Source organism: Symphalangus syndactylus, chromosome 16 (assembly GCF_028878055.3).
Source record: "Symphalangus syndactylus isolate Jambi chromosome 16, NHGRI_mSymSyn1-v2.1_pri, whole genome shotgun sequence".
Lineage (NCBI taxonomy): Eukaryota > Metazoa > Chordata > Mammalia > Primates > Hylobatidae > Symphalangus > Symphalangus syndactylus.
The window spans coordinates 12,716,675-12,737,241 of NC_072438.2; the positions used below are offsets into that span (position 1 = coordinate 12,716,675).

The following is a 20,567-nucleotide window of genomic DNA, read 5'->3' on the forward strand; positions in this document are numbered from 1 at the left end:
CCCCAGTTCCACGTCGCCCTCAAAGGCAGCCTGATAGGACTGAGCCCAGCCTGCAGAAGGGATCCCACGGAGACAGCGCAGGAGCCGGGAGCCCCCTGGCAGGTGCCCCGTGAGCCCCGGAGCTGCCCCATGGCTAGTGCTGTGCTGGGGCCCTGCCCTCCACAGTGGGCAGCTCTGCTAATGAGGGGCTGGGGGTGGAAACTGGGTCAGCCCTTCCTGAGCGGAGCCTTCTGGCCGTGGATTTCCTGTGCCTCTGCCTCCTTCCCCAAGGGACTGGGGCTGACATCCCAGCTGCGGGCTGAAGATCGGGCGTGGGTGGTGGCCAGTTATCCTCTCCCCATAGAAACATCAAGAACAGGGCGACCTTCCCTCAGCCCCTGTGTCAGGACAGGGAATCAGAGAGCTGGAGTTCAGCTCTCAGCTCCACATGTGGGAGTGGTGACCTGGGACGGCTGCTTCCCTGCCTGCGTCCTCATCCACTCACAGGGCTCTTGAGGGCGATGGAGAGGTGGGCGTGAGGGCCCGGCCCTGGCATCGGAGCCTCGTCCTGGGCTGCCCCTGGTGATGCCTGTGGTCTGGGGGGCCCACCTGCACCACACCGCCAACACCTGTGCCGGGCAGGGGCGCCCTCATGTGTTTCCTTCCCGAACCACATTGTGAATGGGTCCGGGGCTAGGCACTGGATCTTGGTCTCGTGTGTCCTGGCTGTGGCCTGGCCCGAGGAGGCACCAGCAGGCCAGCCTGGTCGATGGCCGCCCCCCTCGCCCCTGCCCGGCTTCTGGGGGCGGCTCCAGGCTGCTGCACCCCCAGCAGGGTCTCCTCAGGCGGCTACCACCTGCGCTGCTAAGGGCACAGCCTCAAGGTCACTGTGACCTCCAAGGGCTGTCCCACAGCCGCTTCTGCGGACTCCCATCGTGTTCAGTGTGGGCGGGGACTCCCCCACTGTGTCCCCGGCCCACACACGCCCCTGCCTTCCCTGGGCCACCACGCCTGCTCACTCCATCTTCCCTGCGGCTTCTCCCCTCCTCCTCCTTCCCTCCCGCCCTCCCCGGCCCTCCGCCCTGGCTGTGAGGCCTTCCGTGTGCTCATGACTTCACGGTTATTTTTACATCTTCAGACGCCTGCGTCCAACTGCCTGTGTGCATCGCCGCCCGGCGTCTGGTGGGCTTCTCAGCCTCACGTGTCCAGGAAAGACCCCCCACTCCAGCCCCCACCCCAGAAGGGTCCCCAGGCATCCCTCCCCCACCCAAGTCCCAGGGCTCATCCTGGATTCCTCGTTTCCCTGTGGCTGTGGAGGTGAATGCAGAGGGAGCATGTGTGCACGTGCGTGTGTGTGTGTGAGGATGTACATGTGCACCTGTACACACCGTGGGAGCGTGTGCACGTGTGAGCAAGTGTGAGCATTTGGGTAAGAGTGAATGTGTGACTGTGCGCTTGTGTGGCTGTCCTAGCTCAGGCGGCCCTTAGCGAATGCCACAGCCTGGGCGGCTCAGACAACAGCCAGTCATTGCTCATGGTTCTGGGGGCTGGAGGCCCAAGATCAAGGCAGCCTGGGTGTCTGGTGAGGATCCGCGTCCTGGATGTCTCATGAGGACCATGTCCTGCTGCATAGGTGGCGCTTTCTCTGTCCTTATATGGTGTAGGGGGACGAAGAGCCCTGGGGTCCCCTCATCAGGCACTGGTTGCATTCTTGAGGCTCCACCCTGATGACCTCATCACCTCCCAAAGGCCCCACCACCTAACCCATCGCCTTGGGGGTGAAGATTTCAACACCGGAATTTCAGATTCAGACCCCAGCACTGAGTGCATGAGTGCACGTTTCTGTGTGTGTGTGCACAAGCATGAGTGCAAGTACATGTCTGTGTCCATGTGTGTGTGTGCGTGCATGTGAATACCTGTGTGTGGGTGTGTGTGCAAGTGTGTGTGCACGCGTGCATGTGAATACCTGTGTGTGCGTGTGCATGTGAATACCTGTGTGTGGGGGTGTGTGCCTGCATGTGAATACCTGTGGGAGTGTGCGTGTGCACATGTGCACATGCACGTGAATACCCGTGTGAGTGTGTGTATATGTGTGAGCTCAAATGCTTGTCTGTGTGCATGTCTGTGCAAGTGTGTGCTGGTGTCTGCATGGGTATGCATCAGTGTGTGTGCCTGTGTGTGAATGTACGTGTATGAGTGTGTGTGTGCCTGTGTGTGAATGTACGTGTACGAGTCTGTGTGTGCCTGTGTGTGCATGTATGAGTGTGCATGTGCCTGTGTATGTCTGTGTGTATGAGTGTGTGTGCCTGTGTGTATGAGTGTGTGTGTGTTTGAGTCTGTGCATGTATGGGTGTGTGTGCCTCTGTGTGTTCATGTATGAGTGTGCATGTTCCTGTGTGTATGCATGTAGGAGTGTGTCTGTGTGTGCATGTGTGTGTGCACGTGTATGAGTGTGTGTGTGTGCATGTGAGTGTGCCTGTTTGTATGAGTGTGCATGCCTGTGTGTGTGTCTGTGTGAGTGTGCATGCCTTTGTGCACGTGTATGAGTGTGTGCCTGTGTATGCGTGCCTGTATGTGCGTGTATGAGTGTGTGTGCTTGTGTATGTGCATGTATGTGTGTGCTTCTGTGTGTAGGAATATGCATGTATGAGTGTGTGTGCCTGTGTGTGTGCGTGTGTGTGTGCCTGTGTGAATGTGCATGTGTGTGTGTGTCTGAGTGTATGTGTGTGTCTGTGTGTGAGTGTGCGTGTGTGCCTGCTTGCTTCACATTGGTCTCCGTGCCTTGGTTGGCCTCTCTTGGTGCCTCTTCCTTGTTTGTCTCCTTTCACCATCATGACCCGGTGCCCTCCACCCAGCCCAGTGCTGCCTGCCAGAGTCCCGGGGACCCTCCAAGTCCTGCAAAAGCCTTTCCTGGCCAGGTTGCAGCCAATGCCCAAGGGTGCGGAGCAGCCAGAGAGTGGGTGGGCAGGGCTGATGGTGGTTCCTCAGCCGCTGGGCGAGAGACTCCCAGGTGCCCAGGGCTCCTGGGAGGGTGTGGCTGGGGTCCTCTGGGCCTGGCCCCCGGGGAGCTGGCCGTGGCCATCCACTCCTGAGTCCCTCAGCCCCGTGTCTCCCCGGCACACGTGCTGTGTCCCAGGGAGAGCCCCTGTGTCCTGGAGCTCTGGTGTCCAGGCCCTGACCCGGCTTGGTCCCAGCTTCCGTCTCTGGTGCCAGTTCCTTCAGCGCTTTGCCCCCTGGCACTCCCTGATAAATGCGCTTTAAAAACAGGATCGATTTATTGACTGTGATGAGGAGAAGGCGGCCTGAGCATGAGGGGGTGGGCGTCAGCTGCCGGAGAAGCTTCCGCCAGGCAGGAGGGGCGAGCAGGCCCCCAGCTCTGACCTCTCTGCTTCTGTTCATGTTTGAAAATGAAATCGGTGGTTTGGGTGGTCGTCAGTTTCCTGTGGCTGACAGAATAAAGCACCACAGCTGGGCCTTCAGACTACAAGAATTCGCCCTCTCAGTCCTGGGAGTCGGAGCTCTGCAGTCGAGGGGGCTGTAGGTCCATGCTCCCTCCAAGCTTCCCAGAGGGGCTCCTTCCTGCCTCTCCCAGCTCCTGCTAGACACAGGTGTCCCTTGGCTGTGGTCTCAGCGCTCCAGTCCCTGCCTCCGTCCCCATTCAGGTGACCTTCCCTGTGTCTGTGCCTCCTGTTGTGCCCCTTACAAGGACACTTGCTGCTGCGTTCAGATAATCCAGCATCCTCAACTTGATTACATACGAGTTCCCAAATAAGGACATACAGGTTCCGGGAGTGGACACGTCTTGCTGGGGGCCACGCTCGGCCCCTGCACGTAAGCGCTCCTGGATTCTCAGGTGTTCCCAAGGTGCAGGCTGTGAGTCTGCATTTGTAGACAGAGTCCAGAAAAATCAGACAGGCCGAGGGGTGGCGTCTGTGAATCAGAAAAAGGTCTGAGAGTCGAGCGTGGGTTCAGCATGCGCCCCACCACCAGCCTTGCAGCGGTAGACGTCGAGGGTGGGGCCGGCTGGCTTGTGGAAGGTGTGAGAAGCCGTCGTGGCAGATTCAACTCTCGGCCAGGAGTCGGCTCACTGTGGTCTCTGGGCCAAATCCCGCCAGAACTTGTTTTTGTAAATAAAGTTTTATTGGCTCGCAGCCATTCCCACACGTGTCATCTGTGGCTGCTTTCCAGCTAAGTATCGTAATGGAGACTTTAAGCCCAATAAAGCCAAAAGGGTGATGTCGGGCTCTTTACAGGCAAGCTCCTGACCCCAGTCTTGACTGTATTATTGGGAATGTAACTTGTTGAACAAAGGAGGCGCTGCTTGGGGGCAGTGGAACGAACTGGTTGTCATCAGGTGCCGGAGCTGTCTGCGAGGGTGTGGCCAAGGTGCCACCACCACAGAGCAGGCCACAGGGGAGGAAAGGTCCCTGCCTGGCTTCTGGGCGATCAGCCCACCAAGGCTCTGAGGAAGCTGAGGCCCTCGAGGTGGAAGGTGGCGGATGGTTGGCCAGTGAGCCCTTGCTGAGCGCTGAGGGTGAGCCACGGGCGACCTGGTCCCTCTGTGCATGGGCAGCCAGATTGCAGGGAAGCCAGCCCGGCCTTACAGCTGGTAATGCAGACAGACGTGTACCTGAATATGCAAGCATGTATTGAGCGCTTACTGAACGCAGGGCCTCCACACCTTCCTGCAGGTGGTTCTTACGGCATTGCTGCAGGTGCGGGTGCCACTGTCCCCAGGACACAGATGAGGAAACTGAGGCCAAGGGCCCAAGGCCATGCAGCTGGGAGGTCAGAGCAGGGATTCCCAGGGGCCTCGCCCTTAGGGGAAGGGAGTGAAGGGATGGTCTGTGTGGTGTGCGTTTATCCTCGGTGGAAGTTTCTGCCACTCTCCGCATGGGTGTGGCTGAGCTTTTTAGGGTCCCGAGAGGCAGAGGTGGCCCGGGCCCCTGCAGCGATCTCACAACACACTTCAACTGCAGAGGGTGGAGGCTGCGGTGCAGTCACAGAGTCGGGGGCTGCGGGCTGTCCTCCGGCTCAAGCGGCCCTGGGGTCCCCGTCCTGCGCGGAGCCACCCCCGTGTTCATGCTGTTCCCACACACCGTCATTTCTTGGGTGCTCTGGTGACGCATTTGGGGGACATTGCTGTTATGGCAAATTCTGATTACGCCGCTGTGTTTGATTTCTCTCTCGGGGCCGGGCGTCCTGCTTCCCGCCTTGGAGTTTCCAGAGGGGGCCAGGAGATTGTCTGGAAAGCCTCGGCTGGGCAGGCGGAGTTCTGTAGGTGCGGGAATCAGGGGGCTTCTTTCTCAAATTGGGAATGCCTAGCTTTTTTCTAGCTGTAAACGTTTCAGACACTGCAGACAAATCCTCCAATGGGAAGTGAACGCCCTGTTGCCGCGCCCACACCGCGCCTTGCTTTTGTGAATCAAGGGTGCTGGCATGCAACTGTGCCCATGGGTCTACATACGGTCTGAGGCTGCGTTCACGCAGCAAGGGTGGAGGTGCTGAGTAGAGGCCGCAGGGCCCGTGTGGCCCTGAAAGCTGCATGCTTGCCCTCTGGCCCCTGGCAGAGGAAGCTTGCTGACCGCTGGCCCCCGTGGTCACACAGGCCCCCTGGCTCTGCAGGCTGCAGCCATGTGGCCCGGGGAGGTGGGCACGGCTGGGGGTGGGGAAGCTGAGCACCGTGTCTGCTCTGGACTCCATTGCAAAAATGAGTGTCTGAGTCAAATTCATTTGGGATTTTGGTTCTCATGTGGCTTTGTAGGGCCTGTGTGAAGAGTGAGCACCTGCTAGTCAGAGCTTCAGATGACACGTCATTCTGCAATTCTCTTCGGGGACATTCTGCCCCATCTCCTCCTGCATGCTCACAGGGATCTGGGGTGTTTGCATGCGGTCCCAAAACCTACACCCTCGCTGAAGCCGGGTATCCTGGAGCCCAGCTGCTGGGGCCTAGGTGGGAGGAGGCCTGGTCGTCAAGCCTGGAGCCGTGCCGGGAGGGCCGGGAGTCTTCCTGGGCCGCCCTCTCTCCTCTCTCGGGCAGACCTGCTGCCCCCGCCATTCACAGGAGTGTCCCTGGGCCAGGTGGTTCGCCCAAGGCCACACAGGGACTGTGCTGTGCTGGGTTTGAGCTGCACCCGGTGGAGTGGACGGCACCTGCCGGTTGCTTGTGGTGACAATGACGTTGGAAAATGGGAAGGTGGCGGTGGGGACGGGGACCCGAATTGCCCTGGAGGGTCCGGGAGGCAGAACGCAGGCAGGTCCCCAGCAGCCGAGGAAGAGACCAGGGCCTGCTGCGCTGGGCAGTGGCTGGGTGGATGGAGGTGGGACCCAAGGCCCATTGACCTCTCGCACTCCTTGGGGCTGAAGCTCAGCCACACCCTGGGAACTAAAGGAACCAGGAGGGGCGGTGGGTCTCGAGGCGGCAGGGAGCAGGCACAGGTGTGGCTGGCAGGGTGGCAGGGTAGGAGCGGGCTGGCAGAACCAGCAGCCACCCGGCAGGCCCCACGCTGGGCCCCCAAGCCCCTGACCACAGATCCTGCAGTCCTCAGTGTGGCCCAGGGGGCTCCAGGGCCTGAGACAGGGCGAATCCGCTGGTGAAGGTCCAGAACCCAGTCATGGGAGCCAGCGTCGGGGGCCGGGCACAGACATGAATATTCTGGGTTCGTTTCTGCTCTTGCGGCCTGTAGGTCTTGCAAGGGGAGGGGATCGCCCCATTTTGTATGCCAGGAGTCGAAGCCTTGGTGTGGCTGAGTGGCTGGCTTGAGGTCATGACCCCAGCCCGGGTCTCTGCACTGTCACGGCCTCCCTGGGGACGCCAAGGGCGAGGGCAGGCGGCGCTGGCTGGCGTCCCTGACGGCCGTGCTCCTTGCAGACTGCCTGCTGATGCTGGTCTACAAGGACAAGTCGGAGCGCACCAAGGGCCTGCGGGAACGCAGCAGCCTGACGCTAGAGGACATCTGTGGGCTGGAGCCCGGCCTGCCCTACGAGGGCCTGGCCCACACGCTGGCCATCGTCTGCCTGTCCCAGGCCATCATGCTGGGCTTCGACAGCCACGAGGCCATGTGTGCGTGGGACACCCGGATCCGCTATGCACTTGGCGAGGGTGAGTGATGGGGGCCGGGTCCGGGCGGGGGCTCCCTGCTCAGATGTGCCGGGGCCCCTCACCAACTTGGGCCGCAGAGGCGGGAGCGGCTCCAGGGAACTGTGCAGGAAGATGGGACATTCATGGGTGCCTTAGGGTGGACTGAGCTCCAGCCTGGGGGTGCCCACGAGGGTTTGGGAGTGGGAGTCTGCTGGGCTATGGTGTCTTTAGAGCTCCCTAGCCTGACCGTTATTTACAACTGGAGCCTTTAACCCAAGCTGGTGGCCTTTGGAGGGATGTGGCCTCTCAAAGCCCTGCCTTTACTTCCTACACTGGACAGTGGAGCCCAGAGCCTGGGTAGGAAGGAGAGCCCCAGGCTGGGCGGTCCCACCCCAGCTTCCCCCACACAGGATGGGAGGGAGGGGAGGGAATAGAGGGAGGGAATAGAGGGAGGGGAGGGAATAGAGGGAGGGGAGGGAATAGAGGGAGGGAATAGAGGGAGGGGAGGGAATAGAGGGAGGGAACAGAGGGAGGGGAGGGAATAGAGGGAGGGGAGGGAATAGAGGGAGGGAATAGAGGGAGGGAATAGAGGGAGGGGAGGGAATAGAGGGAGGGAACAGAGGGAGGGGAGGGAATAGAGGGAGGGGAGGGAATAGAGGGAGGGAACAGAGGGAGGGGAGGGAATAGAGGGAGGGGAGGGAATAGAGGGAGGGAATAGAGGGAGGGGAGGGAATAGAGGGAGGGGAGGGAATGGGGGAGGGAACAGAGGGAGGGGAGGGAATAGAGGGAGGGGAGGGAATAGAGGGAGGGAACAGAGGGAGGGGAGGGAATAGAGGGAGGGGAGGGAATAGAGGGAACAGAGGGAGGGGAGGGAATAGAGGGAGGGGAGAGGAGGGGAAGGGAGTGCTCCCCTGCAGAGCTGGCCCTGGAAAAGGTGGAACCTCAGTCCCAGCCCTGCAGGGGCTTCGGATGGGTGCCTGGGGGCCTCTGGGGGCTAAGCTGCCCTGGGGCTGTGAGCAGAGGTGGGTGGTGATGGGGCCCTGGGCACTCAGCGCAGAGCAAGCATAATCCTGCATCCCCTAAGAAACCCAAATCAGTGCCAAAAAACCTGTAATGAGCGAAACAGTAAAATGTCCCCCGAGTTGAGTCCTGGTCCTACACTGGCACCCACCCAGTAATCCCAGGAGCCCCAGCTGCCCTCGCTTTACAAACTTGCTATTTTAGGCCGGGTGCGGTGGCTCATACCTGTAATTCCAGCACTTTGGGAGGCTGAGTGCAGGAGATAGAGACCAGACCACCCTGGGCAACGTGGCGAAACCTCGTCTCTACTTAAAAATACAAAAATGATGGCCAGGCGCAGTGGCTCATGCCTGTAAACCTTGCGCTTTGGGAGGCCAAGGCGGGCAGATCACCTGAGGTCAGGAGTTCGAGACCAGCCTGGCCAACATAGTGAAACCCCGTCTCTACTAAAAATAGAAAAATTAGCCTGGTGTGGTGGTGGGCACATGTAATCCCAGCTACTCAGGAGGCTGAGACAGGAGAATCGCTTGAACCTGGGAGGCAGAGGTTGCAATGAGCTGAGATCGTGCCATTGCACTCCAGCCTGGGCAACAGAGTAAGACTCCATCTCAAAAAAAAAAAGAGCAGGGAGGTGGAGGTTGCGGTGACCTGAGGTTGTGCCACTGGCCTCCAGCCTGGGCGACAGAGTGAGACTCTGTCTCAAAAAAACAAACACAAAAAAACTTGCTATTTTGATCAGCATGGACTCTGCATAACTTTACTTTTTAAAGTATTGATTAAAATATCCTGGCCCTTGATGGCTGGGTTCTTTGGCCTTGGAGGTGAGTGTCCTGCTCCCCCAGTCTTGGCCCCAAGGCAGCAGCCCCTCCTGCTCCACTGAGGGGGAGAGAAGCTGGGGGCTTAGTGGGAGGAGGTGCGGGCAGCTCTGCAGGAGGGCGCAGGGGAAGGAGACATTAGGAGGGAGGAACTGCATCTTTCCAGAAAGTTTTCCCGTTGGGGGTTCCCTCTAGCCTGGCTCAGCGGCATGGGTCTGCTTCCTTCATCCGCTGGGGCAGGGCCATCGCACAGAGGCCGCTGGGCTCTGCCCAGGGAGCTTCCTCTTGATAGAACGTGGCCTGACAAGGATGCACCTGAGGCCACAGCTTGGAGCAGGTGGAGGAGGCAGAGGAGGGGGAGGTGGGATAGGAACGGGGGTCCCTTTGGCTCTGGGGGTTGGAGATGGAGCAGGTGGAGCCCCTGGTGGGTAGGCTGCTGTCTGCCTGGTGTGCTGACCTGGGAAGAGAGGGTAGGCGGGGACAGCACTCAGGACCACTGTCCTCTCTGAGGCTTTCAGGGGCAGGGGCCTGGGCAGAGCCAGTGGACAGGACCATGGGGGTGCTCAGGGTTCGGGTGAATGGCCACCTGGATGGAGAGAGGGCCTGTGGTGCCCTGAGATTCCCGTGGCCAGGCTGGGGCTTCGATGCAGACTCCAGACTCTCCACACCCAAACTGGAGGCTGGGGTTCCCTGAGCCTCGGTTTCCCCTTCTGTGATGGAGCCACGCAGCTGTGCAGAGAGTCTTCCCGGAGAGGAGGTGCTGGGGCCGGGAGCCCAGCCAGGGTACTCAGCTGCCCTGTCCTCCCCAGCACCTCCGTGGTGGGAGGGGAGGGAGGTGGAGGTCCGAGGTCGGGCCCCTCTGGGACTTGCTTGCCCCTGAACAAAGATAGTTCCTGGGAGGATGGCGAGGAGAGAAGTGCAGCTGCCAGTCCCCCTCGTGGCTGTGAGGAGTGCCATTTGCTCATCCTGCCGTCGCTGCCTCCCCGGCTGACACCTGGGCGGCTGCCCCCACCTGCGCCAGCCTGGCCCCTGCCCCTGCTGCCTCCTCCAGTGATGCCCTCTCACCCCACCTGTCCACAGTGGCCCCTGTTGCCTCCTCTCATGATGCCCTTTCACCCCACCCACCCGTGATGCCCTCTCGCCCCGCCTGCCCGTGATGCCCTCTCACCCCGCCCGCCCGCAGTGCACAGGTTCCATGTGACAGTGGCTCCAGGCACCAAGTTGGAGAGCGGCCCAGCTACCCTGCACCTCTGCAATGACATCCTCGTCTTGGCCAGGGACATCCCCCCAGCTGTCACAGGGCAGTGGAAGCTGTCTGACCTCCGGCGCTACGGGGCCGTGCCAAGCGGATTCATCTTTGAAGGCGGGACCAGGTGTGGGTACTGTAAGTACGGATGCGTGGGGTCACTGGGCAGCAGCAGCACCCCCCGCGTCCCCCGAGAACTGCTGGCTTCGGGCCGACCGACCCCATGTGCAGGCCGGCCTGCTGGCATTTCCAGAACGCACCGGCGGGTGGACGGAGTCTCCCCGTGCTCGATGTCCGAGGTCCTGTGCCCACAGGAACCTCAGTGTGGAGTGTCGAGGCTGGGCCTCGGCTACCTCTGCTCTTTCTCACTGGAGGGAGAGAGTTCACGGATGCGAGGAGGGGCCCGAGGCCACAGAGCCTCAGAGCCGCTCATATCCAGATTTCATGGAAAGGAAAAAACAAAGAACAAACGCATTTAGCAGCGGGGAGTGTGAGCTCCCGCATGAGCACCGCAGAAACACATTCCTGGACCAAGAATTCCTGGTGGGCAGCCCAGAGCTGCCCTAATGTCCCCAGTGAGGTGGCCAGGCCATGGGTGGGGATGGCCTGAGTCCTTTGGGCCTGTGAAGGCCTGAGAGCCGCCCTCAGCCAGGGGAGTGAGGGAAACGGGAGCAGGAAGGCACCCGGCCCTCCCCAGAGTCTGAGGTGCCCGCCAGGGCTGCTGCAGGAGCAGGTTGTTCCAGCAACCCCCTCCACTTTCTTCCATGTTGGGTGCAGACGCGCCAGGTTGCCCTGTGGACCTGCAGTCCCCACGGAGGGTGTGACGCCTCCTCTCTTCTCTCTGGAGGGGCAGCTGCTCATTGGCCGGGCTGAAGGCGGGCAGAGGGACCTCCTGTGGGCCTGGTTTGGGGCTGAGAGGACTGAGGGACTGCACTTGGCTCACACTGGCCGGGGCTCTGGCTCACACGGGCTCACACTGGCGGGGGCTCTGGTGGAGCCTGGATGTGTCTGGGTGGAGGAAACGCGGGCAAGGACATGGGCCACACTGGCCGCCTGGGACGTCATCCTGCATAGGCCAGCTGGGGCACGGGTGCAAGCCCATCTGGGCACCACATTCCGCCACCTTCTGCGCTGGGCGCTGGGAGCAAACCCAGTGGGTCTTGTGGCAGGACCCAGCCCTGTTGGGGCCTTTGAGGAGATGACATCTGACCCTTGAAAGGGGAACAGGGCAGCGAGGCTCAGGCTCCACGGAGGCAGGGGCGTGCACAGCCAGCTGCAGGAGGTGCGGGGGGCAGAGCTGGCCCGGAATCTCAGCCCCTGGGGCTGGCAGGGGCCATAGCCAGAGTCCAAAGGGCCTTGGCCCCTCTGGGATTGGAGAGCCAGTATGGATGGGCAGGGCTGCTGCCTATGCCAGCTCTGAGCTGGTGCGGGGTGGGGGGGGTGGTTCCCGGGAGAGCTAGAACACCTGTCGGGGTCCCATCTGCCCCCAGGCCCTCCCTGCGGCAGGCCGGAGGTTCAGCACTGGGGCTTCGGGAGCCACTGGGGAGTGGGTTGGCAGTGGCTGGGCACAGTGGGTGGGCCCAGCATCCCTGTCCTTTGTCGTGTGGGAAGCCAGAGCTGCAGGCTGTAGTTGTCCTGGCACGGGCAGCCTGTCCTGGCTGTGGTGTGCTAGGTTTGGGGGTGCCTGGAGGAGGGGGACTCATACCTTCCTTTCTGTCTGTGGAATTCCTTGGCACGGGCAGGCAGCCGGCCGGGGTGGCGCCGTGTGCTCACCCTCTAAGCCGGGACACGGCAGGAGGACCCGTTTCCTTGGAGACCTGCTTATTTTGTCTGGACTATAATGGAATGGGGCCACTGGATGTTTTTCCTCTAAGGCTGTGGAGGTTCACATCCCTGCCGAGGTGTGGGTGGCCCCTTTTCCGCGGGTAAACAATCCCACACCTGGGGCTGTGCTTCTCCCCAGGGTGAGGCTGCTGTGCCGTTTTCCTGGGCTGCTCAAAGGCCAGGGGGATCTCTTGTGGGGACGTCTGTCTCGCTGCTGCCTCTCTGGGGCAAGCTGTTAGAGCAGCCCCACCCGCAAACCTGCAAATCAGGCTGGCCCCACAGAACCCGCAAACCTGCAAACCGGGCTGGCCCCACAGAACCCGCAAACCTGCAAACCGGGCTGGCCCCACAGAACCCGCAAATGGGGGCTGGCCCCACAGAACCCGCAAACGGGGGCTGGCCCCACAGAACCCGCAAATGGGGGCTGGCCCCACAGAACCTGCAAACCGGGCTGGCCCCACAGAACCCGCCTTTGCAGCTCAGTGATGAATGTTCTCGAACCCGGTGGGACCCTGGCCTGAGAGAGGAAGGGCTCTGGGAATTCGGTCACTGACGGCTGCACACTCCATAGGGCAGGTGGCTTCTGGAGGCCATGCTGGAAGGCTTGGCCGAGCTGCCCATCGCTGTTCCCAGCAGGCCCTGCTGGGCTGTATCCTCCTGGAGACAGGCGTGGCCACCACCCTGGGTGGTTTAGGCTGGGTCTTAGACTCGGCCAAGTGATGGTGTTCTCAGCACAACACGGAGTGCAGGCCGTGTGGCTGGAGGGACGGGGCGTCTGCGGCACGTGTGGGCAGCCTTGGGCCTCCTGCGGGAGGGAGCCGGCAACTTGGGTGGTCCAGGGGCAGCGGCATCAGCTTCCTGGGGCTTCTGTAGCAAATGACCCCCAAGAGAGGGCCAAGTGTCCAGAACGGGTTCCTTCTGCAGCCTGGAGGCCGGAAGCCCCAAATCAAGGGGTCCTCAGGGTCGGCTTTTTCCAAAAGCTCTTGGGGAGGACCCATGGGAAGGTCCTTCCCACCACTTCCAGCTGCTGGTGGCCCCGGCGGCCTCGGCTCATGGCTGCGCCTCTCCGGCCCCTGAGCCTGCTGGCTCCTGTGTGGGCGTCCTCTTCAGTCTCTTGCAGTCCGTGGACTTAGGGTCCACCTGGATGACCCAGGGAGACCCCATCCCGAGACCCTCAATTCCATCCGCAGAGGCCCCTGTTCACAGGCCCTGGTATGTGAACACATTTTGTGGGCCACCATTTGGCCCACACCCGGGGCCACTGGGACGGAGAAAGATCCAGAATCTGAATCCCAATAAGTCTGTGGGTGTCGTCACATTCAGTCTGGAGGTCACAGCTGGGCTGGAGTCATGGGAAGGCCCTGGAAGGTCTTGGGTGTAGGAAATTCGCATTCCCTCCTTCCCCAGGGACAGGTCCTAGCCTGGCCCCCGATCCCCAGAACCGCCTCACTTGGCCCTGCCACAGCCAGCTCTGCAGAGAGCAGAGAGGGTGACCCTGGCCCAAGGCGATGGCCACGCCTCACTCATCCTGAGACACTGGGCATGGCTGTGCATCACAGGGGCCCTGGTGGGGGTCGGGTGGAGACAGGCCTGGCTGGGCTTGGTGCCTGGGAGCGGAGGTCTCTCTGTGGACAGCTGCCTGTTCAGAATGGGACAGGAGGTGGCTTGGTGACAGCAACCCCCGGGTCCCCAGCGTGGCCCAATTCCCTGTCTCTGTCGGTCACGGGCCTGTAGTGTGAACTCCTGGAGCTTGGCCTGAGCGCACTTGGCACATGGCAAGTGACGGTGTGTGGACAGCTCAGGGCTGCGGGCTCCAGCCTCACACACGGGCGAGTGACTGGGCCCCGCCTGCGGGGATGGACTGTGCGTAGTGCAGAGTGATGCAGAGAGGGCCACTCACCCTGGGACAGGCTCAGCTTGCAGCACAGAGGGCGGTGGGCCCCAGAGAGGGTGAGCCCACCCAGAGTCCAGGAAGGGAGGGCTTTGGAGGGGCAGGGGGACATTTGAGCTGGGCCTCGAGGGTGAATGGAAGCTTTTGGAGGTGCTCCCTTTCCCCCCTTACCTGCTCTCTCCAGCTGGGTCCAGTCCAAGGACCACATCTGCCTCTTCGCCCAGCCTCTGGGAGCCACCCGGAGCATTTGAAACTCATTTTGACTTTTAAAAATGATTAAGAATGTGGCCAGGCACGGTGGCTCATGCCTGTAATCCCAGCACTTTGGGAGGCGGAGATGGGAGGATCACCTGAGGTCAGGAGTTCTTGACCAGCCTGGTCAACATGGTGAAACCCTATCTCTACTACAAATACAAAACGTAGGCAGGTGTGGTGGCAGGTGCCGGTAATCCCAGCTACTCCAGAGGCTGAGGTGGGAGAATCACTTGAACCTGGCAGTTGGAGGTTGCAGTGAGCTGAGATCCCGCCATTGCAGTCCAGCTCTGGAGAGTCCCCTGCCGGCCGCCTTTGGCCACTGCAGCCTGCGGGGGCAGCCTGGACAGAGCTGGCTGGAGCCCTGGCCTGTCAGGCAGCAGGGAGTGCCTTCAGCGGCTTCTCGTGGCCGGGCACTGGGCCTAGGAATCAGATGCTCCGGCCTCAGAGCCTGCGTGAGACTGAATGAGGCATTTTCAGTCCTCAGAGGGTGCGAGGGGAGCCAGGAGGGGCACAGACCCCAGGCTGGGGCACTGGGGGAAGCTCTCTGGAGGGGTGAGCCTCAGGGGACTTCTGCAGGGTGAATAGGAGTTAGCTCAGCTGTCAGAGGGTAAGGGGTGGAGGGGGGTGAAGAGGGCATTTCAGACATCTTTGAGCATGAATGGGTGTCCCGAAGGGCTGTATAGGAGCCCTGTTAGGTGGAGATAGGAGGCGTGAGGGTAGAGGAGGAGGAGGAGACAGGCTGGGTTGTAGAGAGTTGGCTAATTGGACCAGCGTTTGCACTGTTGTCTTGGAGTAGCAGGGAGCCATTGAAGGTGCTTGAGCAGGGGGGAGTATTTTATATGCTAATGTTGACCCCAGGGTGCAGATGAGCGTGGAGGAAGAGGCTGGCAGGGGCCAGAGAAGGTTCTGGTTGAGGTCCAGAAGATGGAGGGCGAGGCTGCCCCAGGCAGCAGCTGCCTGGTTGGGGGATGGGAACCCTGTGGATTTCAGGAATGTTAACAAGGTGGTGATGGACAAGGGAAGGAGGGGCGGCCCGGGAAGGGGGGCCTTCTAGAGTGGTGCCCCTGGACTGGGGCTGCTTCAGGAGGGCAGAGGAGGGGTGGGAGCCAACACCCACTGCCAGGCTCCAGGCCTTCCTCCGCCCGAGACCCACCAGGTGGGGCCACTCCCAAGTGTAAAAGAAGCTGCCACTTTGGGGGATGGAGAGGGCTAAGGGTCATGTTATCAAGACTTCTCAGTCCTGCCCATGCCTACCTGGCATGAGCCATCCAGGACACCCTGGTCACCCTGATGTTTGTTCTCTGAGGAGCTGGGATTCTGAGCACTTAAGATTCTGACATCAAGGGGCAGCCACGAGGGCACTCAAGATTATTGAAACAGAAACCATCTTAGATCTAATTGGCTCATTGAATGTCTGTGTGGAAGCCACGAGGGCACTCAAGATTATTCAGATGGAAACCATCTTAGATCTAATTGGCTCACTGAATGTCTGTGTGGAAGAGCATTTTCTTTCTCAAGCCGGTGAGTCCTGGAGTTAGTGCAACAGCTTTTTCACTGGAGACGTGTTTCTTAGGAAGCAGGTGCGTCTGTAACGTGGGTGAGGTTTGCCTGCAGCTCAGCAACCCCAGCCTCTGTCTAGAGTTGGGGCCACCCTGAGCCCCCACAGGTCCTGGCCTTCTGCTTGTGTTCTGCTGACTCTGTCCTGCTTCTCTGCATCTCCCATGCTCCTTCCTCTTACCCTCACGCCTCCTAACCCCCCCAACAGGGCTCCTACACTGCCCTTTGGGACACCCGTTTGTGCCCAAAGATGTCTGAAGTGCCCTTCTCACCCCCCTCCACCCCTTATTCTCTGACAGCGGAGCTAACTCCTATTCACCCTGCCACACCTAGCGGCTGGCGGCTGTTCCCTGGCTGGCGATTCTGTGGGCCAGGGATCTGGATGGGGCTCAGTGGGGACAGCTAATCTCTGCCCCATGAGGTGCTGCCTGGGGTCCCTCAGGCAGTGGCATTTGGCTATGGTGGGGCCCAAAAGCCCAGGAAAGTGCTGTGCCGGCTGTTGGCTGGGTTGCCTCAGTTTCCCTCCAGGAACCTCACCCTCCGATAGGACACCCTGGGCTTCTTAATAGGTTCCAAGAGGGCAGAAGCAGAAGCTGCCAGGCCCCTGATGGTCTTGGGGCAGGGCTGGGAGAGCATCCCTTGTGACACTTTATGCCAGAGCCATCACTGGCTGGCTCCGATTCTGGGGAGGAAGTGGACCAGCCTCTCGAGAAGGGGTGGCCTCCGAGGGCAGGGATAGGGGAAACAGTGGCCGGCTTCGCTGCAGCCACACCTGTGTGATACGGCAAAATGGGGCAGGCGCTGTTCTTCCCCCCTTTCCCCAAACACACAGGCAAACAGGAAACATGCGCACGCTGTCTTGGGGAAGGGGCTGGGGTGGCGGGGGGCAGGCGGTCAGCAGCCTCTCACCTATGTCTTTCCACCCAAGGCTGAGCACTGGGGGTCTCCTGGTTATGGGCGCTTGGGTGGACACTGAGACCACAGACGGCTCGGGCTCCCTGCCCGCAAGGTGCTCAGCCTGGCGGCCGGGACAGCAGCAGACGGGGCTCTGCCCCAGAGGAGGCGTCCTTGAGAGCATCACAGAGGGGCTGTTGGGGTCAGGGGACTGAAGGGGGCCGGGGCCAAGAAAAGCATCGTGAAAGATGTCGTTATGTGGCCTGAGTCTGGAAAGGTCCGGGGTGTTCTAGGTGGCCAGGGGTGTGGAGGGTGGGGATGGCAGCCTCCTGAGTGGAGATGGCAGGCAGATCTGGTGTGCAGAGGGAACTTTGAGCATTCCCAAGACTGTGGGGGGCTGGGTGGGAGCGGGGAGCCTGCGGGCAGGGGTGGACTTGAACCCAGGGAGGCCTAGCTAGAGCCCAGCCGTGCGGTGTCCTGGGAGGCCATGGCCCAAGACCTTGGCAGGCCAGCATTGGAGATGGGCATCTTCCTCCAGGGCCACTGATGTCAGCTCTGCTGGCGTGGATGGGGGTGGCTGGCGAGGATGCCGCACAGGCACGTGGGAGCCCGAGGCTGGCAGCTGGCGGTGGGCTGTGCTCCAGGCCTTGCCCGGTTGACCGTGTCTTCGGGGTGAGTGATGCTCCGCAGACGCCCCGTGGAATGCGGGGCCGGCTCCACTCCTTCCGTAATGCGGTTTTTTATAGTTGGGGGACTCATTGTCCCGCGGCCACTGCCAGCTGTCTGTAAGCTCAGGATTAGAGAGCCTGGCCTTTCGTGAGAGCTGGGGCTGGGCCGGCTGAGCCCTTCACAGGGAGGGGTGGACCACAGGGACGGGGAGCGACTGCCTGGCACTGAGTGAGCCAGCCAGCAGAGAGCATGATGGCCTTCTCCTTGCCTGCCCCCAGAGCCTGGTGCGGGCTCTCTTCTGCCCACCCTACCCGGCTTGGGGGCCCCACCCCATCACAGCCCTCCTGAGCCTCTGGGGGCGTCCTCCTGGATGGCATCGTGATGAGCACTGGCTTCCCCTCCGTGCCCCACCTCCACTTCTGGTCAGGAGCACCCCTCACCCACAGCAGGACTTGGAAGCTCCGTGGGGCCAGGAGGTGCCCAGGGGGCCAGGGGACTTGGACTTGAGTCCACCTCGTGGCTGTGTGACGGTGGACAGGTGGCATGCCCTCTCTGGGCCTCAGTGTCCTTGTCGCTAAAGCAGGAATGGCGCTGTCCCGTGACCTGGTTTGGGGACACTACGTGGAAGGAAGCATCCACAGCACAAGGTGCCACTCACCCTCGTGTGCCCGGGGTGGCTGCCAAGGTGCCAGCAGCATCGCCACGTGTCGGGGCTGGCCCGAGTTCCGTGTCCCTGGAATCTACAGCCTGCGTTCCGTGAAGGTGGAGCGTGACCGGGCGGCAGGCAGCGGGGGTTCTAATGCCGAGATTTCCCTTCCCCCCGACTCCTGCCCACCCCAGCGCCTTCCCTCCTGCATGCCTTTCTTTGGGCAATGGGCAGAGGCCCTGGAGCGGGCGGGATTCCTGTGAGGTGACGCCAGCCGGAGTGTCCAGCCGGGTGCCGCCCGCCCAGTGGCCCATTCACGCGGCTGCCAGGGCTTCATTCACCCCTGGCCGGGAGGGCAGTGCCCCCGTGACTCGCAGCTGGGGCTTCTCCACGGGTGGAGGCCGCATCGCTCTGCCAGTGATGCCGGGCTGGTCCCCGGGGGCCCTCCTGCTGTGGGGGTGCAGAGGTGGGTGCTGGCCCCAGGATGCTGCACACAGCCTCAGGGCGGCACCCACACACTGGCAGCTCCAGCTTCCCCCTGAAAGATGACTGAGGAGGTGGGGAGGACGCGGTGCTGGCCAGCAGTGACGGCCGCGGCATGTGTGGACAGGTGCCGTACTACACCTTTTACAAACAACCAAAAGCAGCCCTCACGACAGCCCGGGGGAAGGAAGTGTGGTCACAGCAGCCGTCCTGGGATGTGACCCCGGCTCCAGGTGGCACAGTTCCCTTCCCCTGTGGCCGTGGAGCCCTGAGGGGACCCTACTTGATGTTTCTGGGGTCTCCTGGCTGCTTCATTTGCCTTCAAGACGGCTGTGGGGGCAGGGTCGCTGGGACCTTGGGGCAGAGGAGGGACTGATCAAGCGCCTGCTGGGGGCAGAGCAGCCACATCCCCCCATCCCCCCAAGCAAGCCTGGAAGGCAGGAGTGTGGACGGGGGCACCCATCTGTCCAGGGCAGGGCACCCCCTCCCTCCTCCTCCCCATGCCCTGTGGGCTGCAGGACCTAGGATGGGCGGGGCGGCACTCACCCCAGCGCCCAGCAGCCCAAGCCGTTCCAAGATGCTGCCCAAGTTTGAAGGGTGCAGCGGGGTCCCTGGGGAGTCCAGAGGCTCTGGGGATGCAGCTTCGCGGGGCCAGGCGGGCTGTCGTTGTCGGCTCTTGGTGGAGTTTGCTCCGGTTTCCTGCATTCCTCCTCTTCAGAGTCCCCAGCCCGCGCTCGGGCCAGGCTGACCTGTCTCTCCTTCCTCTGCAGGGGCTGGCGTCTTCTTCCTGTCCTCGGCCGAGGGGGAGCAGATCAGCTTCCTGTTTGACTGCATTGTCCGAGGCATCTCCCCCACCAAGGGCCCCTTTGGGCTGCGGCCGGTTCTCCCAGGTGCGTGGGGGAGCCTGGCCGGCCGGGGAGGGTGCGCTTGGCGGGCTGTGCGATGTTCTGGGGCCGGGGGCCGTGGTGATTTGTCAGCCCAGTTAGGTGGCTGCCTTCCCCACCCCCAGCTAAGGAACCAGAGGCTTTCCAGGCCAGGACTGCAGCCTGGGCTTCCGCAAGCCCTGCTGAGGGATTCAGAGCAGCGGGGACTGGGCTCATACCTGCAGGTGCTCTCCCTCGGGGGTCCGAGCTGTTGGAATGCTTGGGCCTAGAGCTTTCTGGCTGGGTCAGCCAGCCACAGCTGCCACTGTGCAGTAAGAGACCTTCTGACCCACCACCACCACCACCTTCCACGCCCAGGAGCAGGGAAGGCCTTGCCCGAGCTCGGTGGCCCGGGGACAGTTGGTCTGACTCTGCAGCTGGGGTGGGGACTGGCTCTGCCTGAGCCTGGTGTTTAGGCCCAAGGCCACCTCGGGAGGTCCCCTGGCTGTGGGGTCTCGTCTTGTTTCACCCACACTTCCTTGGCTGTGGCTGTGGCTGTGGCTGCGGCACTCTCTGCAGGAGTCCTTGGCCAGGGATGTTGCTGGACCCCGGAGGGGCTCTGGTGCCTGGGCACGGTGGGGCTCCCCAGGTCGGGGCAGGTGCTGGGCCAGGTGCCTCCATGAGCTCTCTCGAACGCTCCTCTAGCTCCACGAGGGCAGCGTTTGACCCAACATCCAAGTGAGGCCAAGGCCTAGGCCATGTGGCGGGTGAGCAGCAAGCTCACATGTGGCGCCTCCTGGCACTGGTACCCCTGGGAAGGCAGTGGCGAGCAGCATGTGGGGCGGGACCTGGGCCTCCCTTCTCCTGGCCACAGCCCCCTGCCCACACCAAAGTCCCGTTGGGGGCAGCCCTGGGAGTGGGGAGGTGGCACCTGTGGCCAGCGCCCTCCCCGCTGCCCCGCCATGCTGGATGGTGCGGCTGCACCCCTGCAGGTGTCTTCCTGCCTAGCGGCTGCAGGCAGGTGTACATGGTATGGTCGGCGTGGATGACGTGGTCGGCGTGTTTGGCTATGCAAGGTGAGGGTGTGCAGGGCGCAGGGCGGGGACAGTGCTGGGCAGGGGCAGCAGGAGGCTGAGCAGGGCTCCCTTCTCTCTCCTGCTCCCCTCAGGCGGTTCCCGGGGAGCAGAGGGAAGCAGGGAAGCAGTACTGGGCAGAGGATGCCAGGGAGGGTTTGCCTGGGACAGCCACTAGATGGGACAGGCTCCACCGCAGGCAGCAAGTGGGCCAGCCCCAGGCAGGGCCATTGCTGATGGCCGGAGGGGGTTGGGCTGACCAGAAGTCCCA

General features: G+C 62.0%; 1 protein-coding gene across 3 annotated transcripts in view; it reads left to right on the forward strand.

Moving 5' to 3' along the window:
• The window catches only part of DOK7 (docking protein 7), a 43,571-nt gene that overhangs the window by 3,013 nt on the left and 19,991 nt on the right, over window positions 1-20,567 (forward strand). Inside the window, exons 3-5 of one of the 3 annotated variants that reach the window (XM_055245698.2) lie at window positions 6,851-7,081; window positions 10,079-10,279; window positions 19,131-19,250. In XM_055245698.2, the coding sequence (XP_055101673.1) occupies window positions 6,851-7,081; window positions 10,079-10,279; window positions 19,131-19,250 (552 nt within the window). Of the gene's footprint in view, window positions 1-6,850; window positions 7,082-10,078; window positions 10,280-19,130; window positions 19,251-20,567 lie in introns of those variants that run through there. The other 2 variants (XM_055245701.2, XM_055245700.2) reach the window with 2 other exon arrangements.